Raw genomic sequence first — 20,769 nt, forward strand, 5'->3', positions numbered from 1 at the left:
CAATACAATACATTGTGCTGAGGTAGAGATAATGAATATCATTAAACTCTTGGCGTGCTTTTCTTTCTTTCTCTTCCACAATAAATAATATATTGGATTTAATTCCTCAATTCTTTTAGAACAATTTTTCTTTTGGTTAGAAGTGCAGTTGTCTGGACGCCTTGAACTTCAAGAAAGAACTTGATTTTTAAGCTCATCTATCATACGTTAAATCTAGGCGTCAGATGTATAGCTCTCAAAGCCAGGTTTGTCCAACGCACAAGACTTGAGGCTTTCAATATTGTACAAGATATACCCAATAGCTTCAACCACACACAAATCACAGGAGAACAATCAAGATAGATTATATATATACTATATATATATGTGTGTGTATGTGTATGAAATGTCGGGGTCCAGCGCTCTCTGAATGAAACGGCCTCTCTTTATTTTTTAGCCCCTTTCTCAAACACGCTTTGTCTGTCAGTACTCTTCCTTAATTATTATGGCCGAACAAATGAACCCTACCAATATTTCTGCAATGGCAGTTGATGACCAACCTTTTAATGGTCAACATGAAGAGCATGAACTATCACATTCTACCCAGCTTGACAGCACAACTCGAATCACAAATGCCATGGAAGATCTGTCGGTTGACTATCCTGAGGACTCACAAGATAACTCTTTTGTAAGATAACCAAACATATTATTTATCGAGGTCCATTAGACTGAATACGGAATTTAGGATCCTTCTCTGGAGATTACCTCGGCCTATGATAATGATGACTGGGAGCAACAAGAACGTTCTTTGCTGGACGATCAAGGCCAGCCAGCTTTGAGTCGATCTTCTTCACCTTTTCCTCCAAGCACGGTCAAGAGAAATACAGTCAACTTGGAAGGGGATACTACACATGCAAAGGTAATAATCAGTTTCTTTTTTTTTTTGGTTTGACAAGTCAGTGAACAGAATGACTAACGATTTATATTCAAGGGATTCTTCAACACTGGGGATATTAGTGATATTAAAGAACTCAAGGTTGAAGGTCAGCTCCCCGAATGGCTGACTGGAGAGCATTTCACAGTTGGTCCAGGCACATATGAAGTTAAATATACGCGTAAGATCGAAATTGACGGCTTCCTTCAGAGTGCGACCGGTAACTTTTCCTTTGGTCACTGGTTTGATTCGTAAGCAGTATTATCTTGTTAAAGCTGTTAATGTACATTTTGCTTATTTATGCTTGTTAATTTAATAGACTACCACTTGTCAACAGACTCGATTACAATGGGTCGCGCAATACAATCACTTATCGCAACAAATTAACATGTCGTCGTATGATTGAGAAGCTGAGAGATCACCATGGATATGCGCCTTGTCATCCTGCTGGTCTATTCAAGACTGATAGTAACCAGACTGTTCTTGTCAAGTTTATTAAATCATCCACCAAGGCAACCAAGCCTGATGGTGAACCCTGTGGTGCACGTATTATGCACAGTATTCCTGGTATTGATGGGCGTCTCTTTTGCCAGAACATGGCAAACCATGTATGTGGATGACCATTTTTGTGTCAGGATCTTTACTAACCATATAATAGATTCAAGAACTGGATCCTTTTGATTTGAAGCCAACACGTGTTTTGACTACACAAGAAATCAATCCTGCCTTTAAGGGATACAACTCTTGCCCAAATCCACAGGTGGATGCACGCACTGGAGAATACATAAACTTTACAATGGATATTGGCTACAGCTCCACGAGCTATCATTTCTTTTCACTCTCTGCACAAGATCCCAAGGGACACATCATTGCATCTATTCACAATGCACCTACTGGATACGTCAACAGTTTTGCACTGACTGAAAAGTACATTGTTCTGGTGAGTAAACTATTTTTTTCTTCGTAGATTGATGTGTATCTCAACGGTTCCTATCTATTAGTTCGTATTTCCTCTGCTGGCAAACTCTGGTGCTGTCAAATATGCATGGAATGAAAGCATCATGGATTCCTTTACCTTTTGCCCCACCGAACCTACTTTAATTTATGTCATTTCAAGAAGTGAGAATAAGCATGTAGCCACTTACCGTACAGACCCTTGCTTTGCGTAAGTACATGCTTAATCTCAACGTATGTAATATATTTATAACACATTTGATTCTGCAGATTCCATCATGTGAATGCATTCGATGATGATAACAATAATGTATTTGTTGATATTGTCTGTTATCCCGATGATACCATTGCAAATCAGCTTACTCTGGAGAACCTCCGTAATCCAGAGACAATGAAACCTGCACAATTAGCCAAATCTGAAGTCAGGCGCTACAGACTTAACAATGTTCTTGATGCCAGTAAAGTATTTAATGCTAACAATACCATTATTCCTACAACTTCCAGTATTAGCTCACGTGTATCATCCCTGTGGGGATATATGCGTGGAGCACAATCTGTGCCTGGTGCAACAAATGACGAAGAAAGTAGAGCTTTTGCTACAGGCTCTTCTGGATGGCATTCGTGGATCCCTTTGGCTGCCTATGATAAGCGCCTTGAGCATCCTATTGAACTGCCTCAGGTGAACCCTTTGTATAAGGCACGACCCTATACATTTATTTATGGAATTGGTTTCTCGCCAAATACAGTTAATGAGAATGGAAAGATATGGGACAGCATTGTAAAAACTGTAAGTAAAGGCGGTTTTAGAACAAAAGAATTGAGCTCTAATGAATTTTTATATTGCAGAATGTTAATACCAATGCGGTTGTTGCTTCATGGCATGAAGAGTTTTGCTTTCCTAGCGAAGCTATCTTTATTCCCTCGCCAAAGGGCGGAGAAAATGCAGTAGAAGACGACGGTGTTCTTGTAAGCATTGTTATGAATGCTGCACTTGCCACTTCATTTGTACTTGTTCTGGATGCCGTTACTCTCGAAGAACTTGCCAGAGCAGACCTTGAATTCTTGGTGCCTTTGAGTTTTGCTCATGGTTCCTACAAGCTTCGAAATTAGGATTCTCCCATGTTTCTCCTTTAAAAGCTCGTTCTCTTTCTATTTTTTTTATTTTTCTATATCTTCATTCATCCCTGTCTTTTTCTGTCTATATACGCCTCTATTCACTACAAAAATTGTTCCAACCCTTTCTTCCACTTTGAATTCAATTGTGCTTTGACAGCTAACCAAGTAAAGAAAATAGCAGTCATGAGCGTGCCTTTTTGGATGAACTTGTCTGATCTTTAATGCGTTTTACTCGTTAATATTTGAGCAACCTTTAACAAGTTTCATGAACTCAAAGGCAGATCTTAAATTAGCTAGAGAAGCGATTGGTGCCAAAAAATATGGTGAAGCCATACGAGCATGTAAAAGAGTTCTCATGTGGGAGTCTGGGAACTACAACGCGTAAGTCGAGATTTATGTTGCCAGTTTCCAGCTACCCATGCCTACATTGACATTATTCAATTCTGCAGTCTGGTCTTTCTAGGTGTTGCACATGCTAATCTGGATGAAGACGAAGATGCCGAGGAATCTTATAAACGTGCCATCGAGATTAATGATACTCAGATGCTGGCCTGGCAAGGACTTCTTAGTTTTTATGAAAAACGCGGACGCTATAAGGACGTCGTTAATACTATCAATCACCTATTACCACGTGTGGTGAAAAGGTAAGAGAAAGACAAAAAAAAACAAATATAAGGGCGAAATTTTGGCTGTGTTCTGTCTTCAGCAACAGAATAATAATATCCCTCTTAGTGGGGAAGGGAATCGACTGGCAGACTATTTGAATAAACTTTTGGATATTTATGGATCAAAAGAGAAAGATGAAGAAAAGGTATAAATCGTTTGTGTATGTGTGTTTTTGTGGAATAGCTTGTAAATACCTGCTTATATATCATGATACTTTTTCCACCTTTCAAGTACATTGAGATTATGAAATATTTCCTTCCAGGAAGCAAATACTATGATTTAGTCAAAACTGCATCCGACATTCCTCATCCTTTGGATATCTGGAAAACGCTTGTTGCAAAGACAGAGGATGAAGAAGCTAAACTGATCGAGAGCAGAATACATTCTCGCCGTTTTATGGTCAGTGCAGGCCCCCTTAGTCAAGTCACAGCAGAAGTGGAGGCGCAAGTATATGGAAATTCAAAGTTGGGAGAAATGTATGAAACAATGTTGAGCCTCAATCCGAACAATATGGAAGAGCTGCAAATCAAGTTGCTGAACTTTTGGCGCAAGAAACTAGCTGGTGTACCAGACAAGGCTGAGGTATGTATTTGCCTCTTTTTACAAGAAATATATCCTATTATTTCGATGTTTTATCTTACGTGGCTATTATATGGAAATCTATAGCTATATGAAAAAATAGCTAAGATGGCTAAAACATTGGTTAACCTGAAAGCAAAAGATCCTCTTCCTTATGAATTGATTATTGAGATGTCTGATGTTGAAAATGCTGGTAAATGATTGAACTTTGTGGCCTATCTTTACACTTCACTATCGAAAGTTTTATTAATTTATCTTAATGTATAGACCAATACGATGAGGACATATTGACATATTTATGCGAAAATTATCCTGAAACGGGATTGGCTAAATTGGCCCAAGGTTACTCTCTTTATAAACAACAGAAAACTGACGAGGCATTTGATTTTTTTGGGGTAATATACTGTCGTCCTGAAACCAACAAGAACATTAACAATAAGACAAAAAGAGATTCTTACATATACTACATTTTTTTTGGTGAGTATTTTAGGATGGCTTGGATCTGTCTCCCCGAAGCTTGTACGGTTATCAATGCCTGAGTCAAATATATTATGAATCTAAAGAATTCGACAACGGTTTGGAATATGCCACCAGAGGACGTGAACTTGTTAATGAACTTGCAAAGGAAACTGGGAAGATTTTAAAGAAGTAAGCTTATGGGAATATATATATGTACATGCTTGTGTGTAGAGCAATCTTGATTGACTATATCTTAGTGTATTACTTTCTATGGAACTTTTCATGGCTCATTGCTACCGTCAATTAGACGCTAAATACTATCCTGATGCTATGAAGTTATACAAGAAAATCTTAGATACATACCCTGACCAACTAAGCGCACTAGAGGTAATAAATATATTAATAAACCGGCCGTGTGCTTATTTTTTTTGTTATGATGTATATACTTAGGGCTCTGGATTGATTCTTTGCTCAGATAAGAAATATGATGAAGCACTTGTATGTTTTGAAAAGGTTTATGCGTCAGACCCCACCCGTCATATTGCACTTGCAGAAATTGGGTGGATTTACTGCGAAAAAGAAGCGTATGAAAGGGCCATAGAATATATTTCAAGTGCAATTGAAAAATCTGGGGATGTCACAGAATACTATTACCGACTTGGTCGTGTTTATTGGGCTATGGGTGGTAAATATATTATATTATAGTGTATATACTACGTTCTACACTTGTGATACTCAATCATATTTTTGTTTATACAATAGGAGAATATCAACAAGATCCAGGCTATGCGTTCAAGTACTTTTTACAAGCCGCAAAAATCGATCCTCAGTTTGCTGGTGGTTTCGCATACTTGGGCCATTATTATCGAATTGTTAAGCATGATCATACTCGTGCAAAGAAATGTTATCAAAAGGCTTACTTGATTAATCCTTTGGATGTTGATATTGCTTTTCAATTGAGTGAATACTACATTTCTGATAAGGAAGGGTCCAAAGCAGAGGAAATATTTAGACAAATCACAGAGCTGGTACCAAAAACTAGCTGGGCCTGGAGGCGACTGGGCTATGCAACAATGGTATGGTTTTATTATATTTTCTTCAAAGAGAGAGAAAAGTCTTACTCGGGGTTATTTAGAATGTAGATAACTACTCAGAGGCCATCACTTGTTTCCAAAAGGCTTTGCGTACGGACACAAGCGATGTGCGTTGTTGGGAAGGTCTCGCAGAAGCGTATGCTCACGAAGGCCGCTATGTTGCGGCTTTGAGAGCTTTTGAAAGAGCTACTGACCTCGATCCTCTATCAATACATGCTAATCATCAAAAGGCGCTTGTAAAGCAAAAGGTTGGCATGCTTGAAGAGGCTATCTCTGGTTTTCTCGAAACTCTTGCCTTGGCAGAAAAGAAATATCAAAGTAGTTATATGCCTAGTATTCTAGGCTTGGCAGATACTTATCTTGATCGTGCCAGAGAAGATTTCCAACAGGGATTCTTTGGGCGTACTGCTACCGAATGTGGACTGGTTATCCAGACTGCCTTGACTGGTTTACAACAAGATCCAAGTGTGATGTGTTTGTGGAAACTTATTGGTGATGCATGTGTTATGTACCGACTTGTTCCAAGTTATCTGAGCTTGTGCGCATACGAACCTTTACAACAGGCCATGCTACTTTTGGAAGAGAGCCCTCATAAAAAACTTGGGCTCCCTGAAGACGAAAGTTCCAAACTGGTCGATGACTTTACACAACTTGATGTTTCTCCTGAAGAAGGAGAATTCTACTTGCCACCAAAGACTGTTCTTGACGTTGTATACTCCTGTGCAGGAGTTTCCTACAAGCAAGCAATTGTTCTCTGCAGAAATCATCCGGCCATTGCACCAGCATACTGGCACGATACTGCTCTCGTGTACCACTGGATGGCTGAAAATAATCTTGCGGAAGCCACTCATGATGGGTTGTCTGATATGGCAATCAAATGTATTCGGATGGCACTGAAGATCGAACCAGCTCAGTATCTTTATTGGAACGCTCTTGGTGTAATTTCGATGCGTAGATATCCCAAACTGAGTCAGCATGCTTTGATTAAAGCTATGGAGTACAGTAACCGAGTAAGTAGAGGTTTCTGTTGTTGCTTTTTTTTTTTTTGAAGAATTATAGAATTTTATAAAGCTTACAAATGAGATACTTGAATCCTTATAGAGTGCTGCACCCTGGACAAATTATGGATTTTTGTGTCTGTCTCTCGAGGATTACGAGTTGGCAAATCAGGCTTTTGAGACTGCGCATTCCCTGGACCCTGAATGGATATCTGCTTGGGTTGGACAAGCTTATGTTGCTTCTTTGTGGGGGACTGATGCTGCTGCTATATTTGAGCATGCTTTTGAGTCAAGCAATGGATCAGCTGTAGGTTTACCGTTTTACCAAAATATAATTCATCGTACTGAAATGACCTATTATTGTTAGCTGGAAGCCAGTTATGGCTATGCGGATACTGTGTTCACACAACTGTCTGTAACGGGCAATGCACCTGATGGTGCAAGTCTTCTGTCCCCTGCATTTGCGCTTCAGAAATTAACAGAACAGAAACTGAATGACGCCTTGGCACTCAATTTGCTTGGTCTTTTATTGGAACGTCTTGGACAGTTTGAGCGGGCTGCTGAAGCATTTGCGGGTGCTATTCTTGCCCTGGAAACTCAGGCTGAGCAAGGCCGTATTGGTGAGATCGAATTGAAGAAGCGGATGACCAAGGTGCACGGTAACTTGGGACGCACATTGTGCGCCAGTGGTGACTTTTCTGGTGCTATTGCAAGCTACAACAGTGCATTGGCTATGGGTGGGACTGAAGGGTCAGCCCGCACCTATTGTCAGTTGGGTGCTGGTATTGCCTACTATTTTGAAGATCAGTTGGAAGAATCACTTGGCATGTTTGAGACTGCTTTGAATGAAACAGAATCAGATCCATTATTGCGACAAGATGTTGTTGTTCTACTAAGCAAAGTTCTTTGGGCACTTGGTGGTGATGAACAGCGGGAAGTTGCCAAAGAGCAACTATTCTCAAGGTAAGAGATGGCTTACAAGTTCATTCTGAGAATAACATCTTCGGTTACTAGCATTGCGGATAATCCAAACTATTTGCCTGCGATCTTCTCGCTTTGCGTCATGGGCATGTTAGAAGATGATTCTACACTGACTGGTGCAGCATTACAGGAACTGGCAAAGGTGTCAGTTAGCGATGCATGTGAGTGTGATACGTCAGTCCACTAAAATTGCTAAACTGATGTTGTTTAAATTTCGTTTTTTTTTACTTTGAAGTCGAATCTGATAAAGAACAGTGGATTCCTTGGTTGTTTTCTCGCTTCTACAAACTCCAGGTCAGATATTTAGTCAAGCTAAATATAAACTTATGAAATTATTTTATTAATGCTATAATTATAGGGCTCCCAAGCTCAGGCTAGTCGGTCGATTGCAAAGAGTGTTCATCAGCTTCCTTGGCTTGCATTGCTATGGAGAAACTTGGCTTCTGATCTAGTAAACTCTTCGTCGGATTCACGTGGAAATGTCCTACAAACTATGACGTCTTCTGCACTGGCCATTACTTTAGGAGAAAAGAATCCATCGGCTGAAGATAAGGCAATTGCATACGAATGTGTAGCTAGAGCAAGTAAAGGACAAAAGGCTATACGTGAGTCACAGAGGGCAATCATGGCTGCTCCTTGGCGTTTGAGTTCTTGGCAGATTTTAGCAACTTCTATCCAATAATACCAATAATTAATTACTGTCATTATTACTATCATCATTATTTTAAAGAGAGAGAAAATAAAGAAAAAAGCTGTGGTGGTTAAACGGACCATTTGGGGAACAATAGAAGCCATTTAGTATAGTATGTGTAACGCAATGATATCATGGCTTGTGATACTATATTTAGTTTCTATGCCACGACCTTAATTCTAATATATTTTTTTATCTCCTGTCCAAATATATCATAAATGTTGCTTAGCAAATAATTAAATTCACGTATATAAAAGATCAACCTTTTTTCTTTCATTCTTTCTTTAAAAACCAACTTTTCACCCACTCATCTCTCCATTCGAAAAGAAATAAATTATAATTCACTATGGCCCTTACATGCTCTGATATTTTCAAGTTTTTCTTTGGTAAGTAACCACAGTACATCACTTAGCCGATTCATTAAAACTAAAGAATGTTGGAATATATAGCTGTCATTTTACCACCTCTTGGAGTCATGTTCGAAAAAGGCTGCGGTTGCGACTTTGTTATCAATATATGTTTGACTTGTCTAGGATATATTCCTGGTATTAGTAAGTTTATACATGACATTATTTACAACACAATTGTACATGATGCTAACTTTACCTTTAAGTTCATGCCTTCTATATTATCTTGAAATATTAGCCCACCATTCTTGAAAATACGCATCACCTAAAAAGATCCACAGCTCTAGTACATTTTTAACGATCATTAGTACATTCAAAACCATTTGTATATGTATCTGTATATATATTCCCTTATTTTATTATAAACATTCTTTACCTATCTTATCCTCGTATTTTGCGAATTTTTGCTTGAAAATATAAGCAGGGTGTTTAAGTCTAAGAAATGTGCAAATTCAAAAGCACTTGCAGTTATTTGTGACATAAACAAGCAAGAAGAAAGTTAAAAATATTAGAAATTAAGGCCAGTATTATATTATACTGCAGAAGTTTTGCATAAACCTCTTTTGTTGTGGTTTTTATACTCAAGATATCCCCATTGAACCACATAAGATTTTCCCTGTACTCTTCAAGAAAAAATAATGCGTGAAATTATTATGAGGCTCCGTATAATATCTGCACAGAATCTGACCTTATGATATTTTGAAGCATAAAATACAATTGTAGTCATTACTTCAGAAAGTCAAATAAACCTTGAGGGCATTAAATGTACATAACGTATTGGGAATGGATATGCCTGAATACATTAAAGGGTCATTAAAGTTAAAATAAATTGTGTTTGAATGATCTGTGATTAAACCTGTTGTGTTTTTAGAGTTTATTGTACCTGTTTTGGACTCCATAAGACTACTCAAAGGGTCCCTTTTTACGAGTAAAATTAATATTTAGTTCTTAATTTAAATAACAAAATATATATATTATTCAAGACAATCAGGATTCTCTTTGACTATCATATTAAACATGGGTTGAAATTGGAAATAACATGCTTTGCTATCGGCTATATTCTTGCTGACACCTTCAGCAACCTTGCCACTAATCAACTTAAGATCTTTGTACCCATTAATAGCAGCAGCCTCAGCAAGTAATTGAGACTGACAACAACGTTCCATGGAAATAAATAACCAGATAGCCTCATCAACAGTGGATCCTGCTGTCAACAAGCCATGGTTCTGCAAAATAAGTGCTCTGTTGGTTGGGCCCAAAGCCTTGATAAGATTCTGGCCTTCTTCTTCATCAAAAACCACACCACCAAAATCTTCATAGACACTGTGTGTCTTGTAGAATGCGCAAGCATCTTGTGAAATCGGTAAAAGAGGTCTTCCCAAGGTAGAGAATGTTCTGCCATACATCGAATGCCTAGAGTATGATATTTTTGTGTTGAGAAAGATGTCATAAATTATACTATCTGGTGTAACTTACGTGTGGACGGCACATGTAATATCCCTACGCGCCTCATGGATAGCACTGTGGATTACAAAGGCTGCCTTATTGACAAACTGATTACCACGAACAATGCTTCCTTGATGGTCAACAAGAATCAAATCGCTGGCCTTGATGTGACCAAAGTATTGACCAAATGCATTCACCCTTTTTTTTACATGATTAGATAAAGATGACAATGTACATTAGATTAGCTTACCAAAATAAATCAGGATACTCAGGGTCGCGAAATGTCATGTGTCCAGCAACACCTTCAACTGGCCATCAGTATTTGGCTCTTTTTCCTTCGCGTCCTAGTACTTACCTTCGTCCCAACCGTACTTTGCTAATAGGCGGAAACCAGCCGCCAGTTTTTGCTTCATATGCACTCTTTGTGTGTGGACATCTTTAAATACTGGTGCACGAAGCATAGAAATTGGAATTGTCACAGCTCTTTTTGCCTCCTCTTCCGTCTCGGTTCCTGTTAGAATAATTTGGCGTTTTGATCTGATGAATATCGACAAATGTGCTTGTTCATCGGCACCAGGGCTCCTATAATAACTATCAGGTCTCCAACTCTCAAAGTTTGTGAATTTACAATAAAGTATTTACTCTTTTGCAGTCATATTGGGCAAATGTGTTAAAGTGAGGGAAATAAATATATTGGAGTGCCAGATTCAATAAATATGGTAGATATTTATATATGTTCTTGATAGCGTGAGAAGACTTTATGGAGCGCTTTGTCAGCATGTGTACACATCATTTATTTAATGGTCACCTTACTGAAAATAACCGATCGGTAAATAATGCATGTACATTTTTGTATTTCTTGCACTAATTAGCAAGAAATACAGTTTTAGTATCATATCTCAACATATAAGTCAACCTGCAATGTAGTCCAAACAAACCTTTGGCAAAGTTTCCTTAATAATCAATGTGCATACATATTTAGTTTTGTGTAAAGAACAGGAGCTGCAGGATCAGCGATAATGTTATTTTAAAGCTAGTATTTTTAAAGGCTTTTGAAACTGGCAAAAAAAACTATCAGTAGGTATAATTACCCATTTAAACCAAGATTGTGTTTACTATGTGGAACCATATGGTTTTGCTCCAACTTATCCCCACTCTACACTTCATAAATCAAAAAGGCTAATATTGGGTTTTCTTTCTTTCTATTTATATGAAGCCAAAAATGACAAAAAAATCTGCCTGAACTCAAAATATGATAGAAATTGCTTTGTTATTTTATCAGGATAATTTCAAGTTAAAAGTTTACTGAACAATTTTTTAGACATTTACAATATATTGCCATTCGGCAGTTAATTTACACAGACAACTCGGCCTTGGTCTTGTTCTTAAGCTCGTTGGCATAAGGAGCCAATGCTGGCTCAACGTGCTTCTTCACGAAAGAGTCAACCTGCTCAGGAGCACGACCAATAAAGGTTGAAGGATCCAAAAGGGCGGGGAGCTATAAAAATACATATAAAATAATGTAAGCATTACTTGATCTACCATTACAAATATATAAGTAAAATATTCATTTGCTTACGTCTGCCCAAATAGGCTCAAAGTATTTGGTCTTCTTGATACGCTCAATCAAATCGTTTTCACCGCCCTCCATCTTCACGACATGTCCGGCCTGGTGGGAAAGAACACGGATTTCTTCGTGACACTCCTGACGATCACCACCCTTCTTGACCATAGCCATAATAATGTTCTCGGTTGCCATAAAAGGAAGCTCCTGGTTGATACGGCGTTCGATAACCTTGGGGTATACTACCATACCCTCAAAAATGTTCTGCATGGTGGTCAACAAAATGTCGGTGGTTAAGAATGCTTCGGGAAGAGAGATACGGCGAATGGCACTGTCGTCCAAAGTACGCTCGAACCACTGAACGGCACTGGTCTGCAAAGCGTCGTTGACGAGGACCATCAAGTGACGAGATAAAGAGCAAACACGTTCACAGCGCATAGGGTTACGCTTGTAAGCCATTGCCGAGCTGCCGATTTGATCCTTCTCAAAAGGTTCCTCGACCTCCTTCAAGTTGGCCAAAAGACGGATATCTGTGGCAATCTTGTGGGCGGAAGCACCAAAGCCAGACAGGGGGTTCAAAACATCAATGTCAATCTTGCGGGAATAGGTCTGACCGCACACAGGGTATGCCTCGGTGAAACCGGAAAGCTCGGTCACCAATTGATCCAATTCCTCGACCTATGTTAACCCACATACAAAATAAGTCAAGGCTGTTTTTTTTGGGCAGTAAGCTTTTTATAATTGTCATTGCTATTACCTTATCATGATCACCGTTGAATAGGGCCATGAATGATGCCTGAGTACCAGTAGTACCCTTGACACCACGGAATTTGAGATCGTTACGTGCACGTTCAAAGTTGCGGAGATCCCACAAGAGTTCCTGGATCCAGAGAGTGGCGCGCTTTCCAACAGTTACAAGTTGGGCGGGTTGGAAGTGAGTGAAGCCAAGAGTGGGCAATGCACGGTATTCCTGAGCGAATTTGGTCAAAATATCAATAACATGAACCAACTTCTTGATGACAAGATCATAGGCGTCACGGAGGATAATCAAATCACCGTTGTCTAAGGACAAAAATATAAATCAGATGTTCTTAATTTTCTTTTATATTAAATAAAGTTTGTATCCTAGAGAAATCCCCACACACTTTATATGTATATATGATCCTGTTACTTATGAAAGGACTTACCGGTCACGTAACAAGAGGTGGCGCCAAGATGAATAATGCCAGCTGCCTTGGGGGCGACCAAACCAAAAGTGTGGACATGAGCCATAACATCATGGCGTCTCTTCTTTTCCTCTGCAGCGGCAACCTCGTAATCAATGTGAGTAAGGTTGGCTTCCATCTGGGAAATAGCTTCGTTGGTGATATCGGTCAAACCAAGACGCTGCTCAGCCTTGGCGAGGTTGAGCCAAAGCTTGCGCCAGGTTATGTAACGCTTGTCCTCGGAAAAGTTGAAAGCCATCTCCTTGGAGGCATATCTGGAGGTCAAAGGACTTTGATACTTGTCGTGAGACATTGTTGGACGCGCAAAAGAAAAGAGCTTATTCGTGAGAGCAGGCGTCTGCCCCAGTCCTTCCCATCATTTTAAAAAAACGGATTACTGCTCCGCTACGATGAGGCTGGTGGCTTGTTGATGTTGGTCATGATCTTCTGCATCTCAAATATACTCACACACAAAAATGTTTGGACCTCCGAGGATAAATTTCTCATGCAAGAAAATATTATTCATATTCAACATGCAACTGCTCGTCAATGGTTACAGCTAAGAGCTTCAAACTTGGGATATGAGAAGATATAAGTGTTTATTACTTAATGATAAAACGTAGAAGCTTTCCAACGATTATATCTACCGTTAGTACCAGTTACTGCCAGGTACCTTGATGATATAAATAGCAAACTCGCTTCATGTTTAGTGGATAGTATGTTCTTCTACTCTCGTTGGATTGGAAGCTTCAAACCACTCATATTTTGTATAAAGGCTCCTAATCCACTCAATATGACTTTGATAGCCCACAAAACATGTTTTATAAAGCTGAGAGCTGGACTTTGAGCAGGTCAGTACTCAAAAATCTTACTATCATGACTCTCTTTCAATTAGTTCGTATAGGCACCTTTATGACAATTGACATGGTCTTATTAGAGCCTGAATTAATTTTGACATCACTGCGTCATTTTTTTTAATCCATTGTAAGAAGTTTTGTACAAAAGTATTCATATGCGTTCTGGTCTACACTATCTTCAAGGAACGCTAAAGTCCCAAAACTACTAGTTCAGAAACAGCTCCAAATCATGATACTGCTTTTATCTTACCGTGTTCCTGAAATAATATGTTCTTCATACCTTTTGTTTCCTTCTTCAATTATTCCAACACGCACATTATTACTCTCAACTCTAGATCGGTATTCATCAGACCAGAGAACACTGCTCCATTGGGCATCTATCCAATTGACATTATTATTCCTCAATCACAGTCGGGCTTTCTTTAGTGTGGTTTATAATAATGGTCAAGGCTGTTATATAATATAAACGAGCTTTATGTTGTGGGTTTGCTTAATAGAATAAGCAGAAAATATTACTTTTATTTAAAACAAAATTATTATTATTTTGCGATTATTGGGAGAGGCCCAAACATTCTTTTGTCGGAGTGTAGTACTGAAGCATAATTTTGGTACCTCTTTTTTTTGTGACTGAGGTGCATTCTTTTTTTAAAGTTGGTTTTCCGAGGAAAAAAGGTCACGACAGAAAAGGATCACTTTACATTAAAAGTAGTTGTCATCATTTAAGCAATTTTCTGGAATTTATAATATTACTCATAAAAGTATGTACCCTACAGCTAAAAGTTCTATAGACTTTAGTAGATATGAGAAGTCTTGAATCTCATATTTTATATGATTTAATTATAATCTTTAAATTAAGAAAGCGAGTTTTTCAAATGACATGAAAAAAGTTAGCTTTATTGGCACTTTATATATTGAGCCAAAGCATATATATAAAGCTGCTGTATTCTTTGAAGTAAGTCTATTTTTTAAGTTGTCAAGTCAGATCATATAATTTAAAGGTATTAGTAATTATCTGTGGAGAAGTAAATGGCCACACGAGCGTGAGATAACTTGAGAGATAGAGAAAAATACAAGATTATGTATAACAAGTCCAGAAACCAAAAGTAGTAAAATATATGAATAGAGTAATATGCGTTTTTCTTTCCAATTCTTATCACTGTATCGAGCTTTTAATGTACTTCTTTCATTTATGAAACATATGGGAACAACTATCACTAACTTTTGTGGCTTTTTAATTCACGAAAGGATCGATAATATCATAAGCAAGTGGCATTAATCGTGCTACTTATTTGTATCAAAGCTTGTTAGCACAATTGGTGAGCTTCAATTATTTGTGAATAATTAGCTATCAAAAGTATAAAATTTAGTGAAGACAAAAGTAAGCTCTGATGAGTAGGGCTTTTATTGTGGAAACACTTGCAGTCCGCATTTATTTATTACAATAAAATATTTCTTTGGAATATCTAACATGATATTAGCTGTATGTGAAAAGAAAAGAGTCAAGGGAGCTGTTTTAGTCTTGATGAATAGAATAGTTCTTTTCTAGAGGGTCAACAAGAGCTTGATTAACGTTATTTAGGGCGGTAAACGTATGGGCATGTTCTATAGAAAATATTTGGTCATAAGTCACAATAGATAATAGTTGATGAACTCAAATCAGTACTTACGAATAGGTGTGAGTTTTCTTGCCGCAAAACATACAGGGATTGGCGTGAGCCACAGGTGTCTTTTTTTCGATGATGTGCATTTTTTGATGTTATTAAGAAAGATATCGTAAAACACTGGGAGATTAACTCTTATTTATATAGTTTTTAAACTTTGTAAAGTTGTTATAATTAAGTCAGCAAAAAGTCTTTTTTTTTGACAATATTCAACAACTTGTTTTAGACAACAAACACCTTTTAAGTATTGGCAATATTTAGGGATTATAAAGCTTCTAAAGATCAAAAAAGTAAATTATGTATATACAATAACCTTACTATTGTTTCTTGTAGATGGACCATATACTTTTATTTTCAGCTGAAAAATGGAGTGCTGAATAATGTATTCAAAACATACTATACCTACTTTTGTAAAAACAAATGTACACATAATTGGTCTCTTTGACCACTCTAAGCACAATCAAAATACCAAAAAAAACGTTGGTTTAAAAGATAGACCTATTAGTTTTTTTTTGTAAAGCCAGAATTATATCCAGTTCAATTTTGTCTGTCATTATTATCAGCATATATTAATTGAATGCGTCTTTCGAAACAATGAATATATCGCGAAAGTTCTATTGAAAAACTTGATTAACTCTTTGTTCAGTTTTCTACATATGAATCAGTCATAGTATGTTTTATTGTTTCTACTATTGCTATTAAGCTATTAATGGTAACAGACAACAATATCAATATGAGTAAATGTTCTAGTACTGAGAGCTTCCAATACCATTGTAATCCCAATAATATTTTTATTAATATAACATAAAACTTAACATGATCGTTCCAAAAATCTCAATCCATTAAATAAAATGATATGTTAAATTTAACCTCTGAATAATAATTACTGAATTTTTCTTTGTGCTATTTATTAACTTATTTCCAATTCACTTGTGTATTGGAATTGTTGGAAGCCCTATTTGAGTATTTACATTAAATCATATGTAAATGATATAATAGAAATCAACCACAATACCCTTTGATAAACTTTCATAACATTCTTCCTGAGCATTTTTTGTAAAGTTCATTATTATTATTATTATTATTATTATTATTATTATTTACAAACAAAAAAAAGTTATCTTGAAATTTGTTAGAAATAACAGCTCCAAATTTTGTATCGCATTCATTCAAGATACCGTACAATTACTTTTGGGGGACATTTGGCTCGATTATTAATGTCAATTCAGAGACAAAAAAGACAATTACATTTAATAAAAAATATAATAGAGATTCTCTGAATCTCAACATATTACAGTATTAAATAAAACTAGATTCTCCTGGTAGGTATTTCTTCTTCTTAAACCGGATAGTGCCGGAAGGCTGATATAATCTACTGTTATAAATATCTATTTCAAAAAAGATCTAGGGAACAACACGAACAGATGAGAAAGCGCTTCCTGTTGATCTTCTTCCTGAAATTCTTGGGATTGTGACCGAGCTTTCTGGAGAACTTGGTAAAGTTTCTCATACTGCCTTACGATTTTTCTAAGCACTGGTATGTAAACACCAGGATTTGAAGATAAACGGGCCTTAGTGGTTGGCTTAGGGATATCAATAAGAGACGGCTGTGCGAATAACGCGCCTATAGCAGACCTTTGATCGTTTAAGGCAAGGCTCACAGCTCTATCTTTTACGGACTATACAGCCGCACCACCGCAGATAAGCTGGTGGCAGTAGTATTTCTACTATGTTCCATATATATGGCCTTTCTGGCGATATATTAATATAAGAAAGTATTAAGGTATATTTTTGATTGGCAATAACTATATATAGAAGCAATTTATCTCTTCGAACAACATTTTTACTGAATAAAATAGATATTGTTTCAGAATTGACGCGAAACGCTCTACTACCAAGCTTGTATACATAGTGCCCATTTCTATGTGAGCAGCTAATAAACACTGAGCATAATCAGGAAACAACTGGCCATCATATTTGGCTTGCAGATATCTGGGTGCGAAACTGTTCCAGGATGCAACCAAGTCATGATTAATGTTGTTTCTGTTAGTAGCTAGTCTGCTTAGTACCATTTGTAATACAGAATATCAAAAGTTCTGCATATATATTTTTTGTCTACAGGTTGACCAGCCTGGCAAAGTATGTAGTAATCTCTAAAAGTCTGTGAACGGATCATGATCTCTCGTATTTTGCAAGATATGCCGACAAATTTATCTGTCATTTGAGTACGGTGTTCCGCCTGCAGAATCGTTTCAAGCTTTATTTTTCTTGCTACTTCAGTATGGTCTTCCAACAAATCATTGACTAGCTGAACATTTATAGGTTTTTTGTTTGAAAATAGATGTAGCCTTGACATATTTTAGCCTTCCGTTCCAGCTGTAGTTTCCTTCATCCAAGAAAAGTAAAACAGATTGACAGAAATTAATTTTGGTTCATCAGAAAAAAAAACTAAGTGCCTCAATCTAAAGTTAAAACCCAAAAAACAACATCCAATCGCCGCTTTAAAATGGCGGCGAAATGAAAAAGATGCCATGACCTGGAATCGAACCAGGGTCAGCGCGGCCACAACGCGACGTACTGCCACTATACTATCATGGCTAATCATGTGATTAGATGTATTTTAACATATATAATGTAAGTTATAAACCAACTTGAATTAGTAAAGAAGTATATGTGGTGATTCAGACACTCAGATGTTGGATTTATCACATATAAGAACATATTCATATTGGGATAGCATAGTAGCTATCATCTTGTCAGTATAAAATATATATAAATGATTAAGTAATCAGCCCAATAATTATTACAGTTAGTACTGTAGATAATATCTTAAAGATTGTTAAGATAATTATATCATACTGCTGGGTAAACTGTGTCAGATCGATATGGAGCTAATTTAGTAGGAAGTCCTAAAGCTCTAGTATAAAAGAGAAAAGAATAGCTAAGAGCTAAAGAAGTACGATTTATGACTTGATGTCATAATTGTAACACCGACACTAGTTAAGCAGTAAATACACTCTAATAACCAAATATAGTAAAGAAAGAAAGCCTTAAGAGACTAAGATGTAATGACAAAAGCAGATTGTGTTTTCTTATAAAAAGGAACACTTTTTATTTATGAATAAAGGACAACTTATATATAATCTCAAAGTATTTCTATACGTCTCTATTATCAAATATTTTATTTTTCTATTGTTTTGTACCTGAAATACCATATGTTTTTCCAATTTATAATTTAGTGTGTACTTAAATAATCTTTATTATAATAAGCCATCTTCCAGGAGTATTGTTCTTCTAGAAAGATCCGGAAAAACCAATTAATATGATACTTCTCCAGTCAGATCAGTCTGAGAGTTTTGGTAAAGAAGAACATTTATGCTATTGATAATATTTTAGTATTCCGACTGTTGTAGTGGTTGAAGTTGAAGAAGTTTTTAAGAGAAAGAATTGAAGATTTGAGATTGAAGAAAGAAGATTCATGAGAACTTGTATAGTGTTTGTTTATTAAGAAAAGACTTGATATCAAAATTTGACAAGGTTCCTATACTGAACTACCACTGCTATTTATATTGTTTTGAATCGGGAAAATTATATGACTGGGGTCAGGTAATCAATCCTATCCAAACTGTTGTGGTGGTTAAAGTTGAAGAAGTTTTTAAGAGGAAGAATTCAAGATTTGAAATTAGGAACGAAGATTCGTGAGAACTTGTGTAGGTTTTGTTTATTGAGAAAGATTTTGTATCAAAGTTTGACCAGGTTCCTACACTGAACTACTACTGCTATTTATATTGTTTTGGATTGGGAAAATTATATGACTGGGGTCAGGTAATCGATCCTATCTGAGCCTTAATCAGAGCAACGTGATCTTGGGATAATTAATGTATGATTAATTATATAAATGTGTGTAGTCCCAATGAAGTATTAACATCGAAAGTAAATATGTTTATGAGTTATAATTATGCTTATAATAATCCACTGATGTATCCCATATTATGGTGATATCATCATATGAAATATAATCACTATCATGCATGCTAAACCTGTGTGTTAAATAATAAAGTAATCGGTAGACACCTTTGACTGGAATAGCTGAGGCCTTATATTATTTCCTTCAGACTTATTCTCAATTACAGCAGTAGTCAATACTCATTTACAACACAAACCTTAATCAGAGTAATGTGATCTTAGGATAATTAATATATGATTAATTATATAAATGTGTGTAGTCTCACTGAAGTATTAACATTGAAAGTAAATGTGTTTATAAGTTATAATTATGCTTATAATAATCCACTGATATATCCCATATTATGATGATATCATCATATGAAATATAATCACTATCATGCATGATAAACCTGCGTGTTAAATAATAAAGTAATTGGTTGACATCTTTGACTGGAATAGCTGAGACCTTGTATTATTTCCTTCAGACTTGTTCTCAATTACAGTAGTAATCAATACTCATTTATAACATCAACCCAGATACTTAGGTAATGTTTCATAATATTAAATAGTTGTAGTTGTAGTATCTCAATTAAGTATTTATATAATAAAAGAAATATGTATATGAAATATAATAATGCTATATATAGAATATATATGCATTTATATATTCTATGTCATGATAATAATAATACATAATCAATTATGTATATGATGATCTGTATATTAGATAATATCATAAAGACAGATCCATTTGACTAGAATAGCTGAGGATATTATTTTATCCTTCAGTCTTACTCTCAGATTCAGCAGTAATCAATACTCATTTATAATAATATTATTAAGAATATTAGTCAAAACTAAAAAAAAACATATGTAAACATATATTACTTGAATTCTATATAATCAATGGCAGAAAGTATGTTTCAAAAAATAGACAAGTATAAAAGTATGTTTAGTTTATAGTTGTATAATACTCAGAAATTATTTTAACAATTAAATACTTATTTATTAAGAATAAATAATAATATTATACAAAAAAAGAAAAATCTATTTGTCTATGTTTTTAAAACTCTCTAAATTTTATGATTATCTTTATAGCTAGAAAATTACTTATATAAATCTAAATGCTATATGCAGTAACATTTGATCTATAGCTTTAACTACTTCTTTAATGTTCTTTTCAAGTAGATATACACTTATTAGATCATACAATATTTGTAAGAGTAATGT

General features: G+C 36.1%; 6 protein-coding genes and 1 non-coding gene across 7 annotated transcripts; 3 read left to right on the plus strand and 4 right to left on the minus strand.

Moving 5' to 3' along the window:
* Positions 1-484: 484 nt before the first annotated feature.
* On the plus strand, positions 485-3,187 carry PHYBLDRAFT_76627 (hypothetical protein; the record flags this gene model as incomplete). The annotated part of the gene is made up of 8 exons (XM_018443177.1): positions 485-667; positions 725-898; positions 971-1,164; positions 1,233-1,521; positions 1,572-1,853; positions 1,915-2,078; positions 2,138-2,654; positions 2,714-3,187. The coding sequence occupies 8 exons, from the start codon at positions 485-487 to the stop codon at positions 2,975-2,977; spliced, it is 2,067 nt and encodes a 688-aa protein (XP_018292691.1). The 3' UTR covers positions 2,978-3,187.
* Positions 3,188-3,248: 61 nt separating this feature from the next.
* On the plus strand, positions 3,249-8,529 carry PHYBLDRAFT_186493 (hypothetical protein; the record flags this gene model as incomplete). Its single annotated transcript, XM_018439253.1, has 16 exons — positions 3,249-3,364; positions 3,433-3,627; positions 3,716-3,794; positions 3,881-4,231; positions 4,316-4,421; positions 4,496-4,623; positions 4,719-4,876; positions 4,945-5,074; positions 5,138-5,372; positions 5,450-5,763; positions 5,823-6,791; positions 6,883-7,086; positions 7,147-7,742; positions 7,794-7,921; positions 7,996-8,054; positions 8,119-8,529. 16 exons carry the CDS (start codon positions 3,249-3,251, stop codon positions 8,440-8,442), a joined length of 4,092 nt encoding a protein of 1,363 aa, XP_018292692.1. The 3' UTR covers positions 8,443-8,529.
* A 219-nt stretch (positions 8,530-8,748) lies between these two features.
* On the plus strand, positions 8,749-9,242 carry PHYBLDRAFT_124049 (hypothetical protein). The gene is made up of 3 exons (XM_018428967.1): positions 8,749-8,837; positions 8,901-9,002; positions 9,065-9,242. Exons 1-3 carry the CDS (start codon positions 8,798-8,800, stop codon positions 9,094-9,096), a joined length of 174 nt encoding a protein of 57 aa, XP_018292693.1. The 5' UTR covers positions 8,749-8,797; the 3' UTR covers positions 9,097-9,242.
* Positions 9,243-9,699: 457 nt separating this feature from the next.
* Positions 9,700-13,386, minus strand: PHYBLDRAFT_180899 (hypothetical protein; the record flags this gene model as incomplete). The annotated part of the gene is made up of 8 exons (XM_018438377.1): positions 9,700-10,271; positions 10,335-10,502; positions 10,555-10,606; positions 10,660-10,886; positions 11,663-11,802; positions 11,884-12,546; positions 12,626-12,930; positions 13,056-13,386. 8 exons carry the CDS (start codon positions 13,384-13,386, stop codon positions 9,833-9,835), a joined length of 2,325 nt encoding a protein of 774 aa, XP_018292694.1. The 3' UTR covers positions 9,700-9,832.
* Positions 13,387-15,443: 2,057 nt separating this feature from the next.
* Positions 15,444-16,021, minus strand: PHYBLDRAFT_167005 (hypothetical protein; the record flags this gene model as incomplete). The annotated part of the gene is made up of 3 exons (XM_018435551.1): positions 15,444-15,532; positions 15,598-15,723; positions 15,910-16,021. 3 exons carry the CDS (start codon positions 16,019-16,021, stop codon positions 15,444-15,446), a joined length of 327 nt encoding a protein of 108 aa, XP_018292695.1.
* Positions 16,022-16,979: 958 nt separating this feature from the next.
* Positions 16,980-17,812, minus strand: PHYBLDRAFT_61289 (hypothetical protein; the record flags this gene model as incomplete). Its single annotated transcript, XM_018440785.1, has 3 exons — positions 16,980-17,270; positions 17,439-17,652; positions 17,673-17,812. The coding sequence occupies 3 exons, from the start codon at positions 17,810-17,812 to the stop codon at positions 16,980-16,982; spliced, it is 645 nt and encodes a 214-aa protein (XP_018292696.1).
* Positions 17,813-18,118: 306 nt separating this feature from the next.
* On the minus strand, positions 18,119-18,189 carry PHYBLDRAFT_t112. Its single transcript has one exon. It is a non-coding gene; the product is annotated as a tRNA-His (tRNA).
* Positions 18,190-20,769: the final 2,580 nt, after the last annotated feature.

This window comes from Phycomyces blakesleeanus (genome assembly GCF_001638985.1).
Source record: "Phycomyces blakesleeanus NRRL 1555(-) unplaced genomic scaffold PHYBLscaffold_8, whole genome shotgun sequence".
Classification (NCBI taxonomy): domain Eukaryota; kingdom Fungi; phylum Mucoromycota; class Mucoromycetes; order Mucorales; family Phycomycetaceae; genus Phycomyces; species Phycomyces blakesleeanus.

What these genes read in the sequence shown, in the direction of transcription:
- PHYBLDRAFT_124049 (XM_018428967.1), top strand. Translation starts at nt 8,798, where the DNA reads ATGGCCCTTACATGCTCTGATATTTTCAAGTTTTTCTTTG. An exon ending in TATTTTCAAGTTTTTCTTTG is followed by an intron (nt 8,838 to 8,900) that starts GTAAGTAACCAC and finishes TGGAATATATAG; the next exon opens with CTGTCATTTTACCACCTCTT. An exon ending in AGGATATATTCCTGGTATTA is followed by an intron (nt 9,003 to 9,064) that starts GTAAGTTTATAC and finishes TTTACCTTTAAG; the next exon opens with TTCATGCCTTCTATATTATC.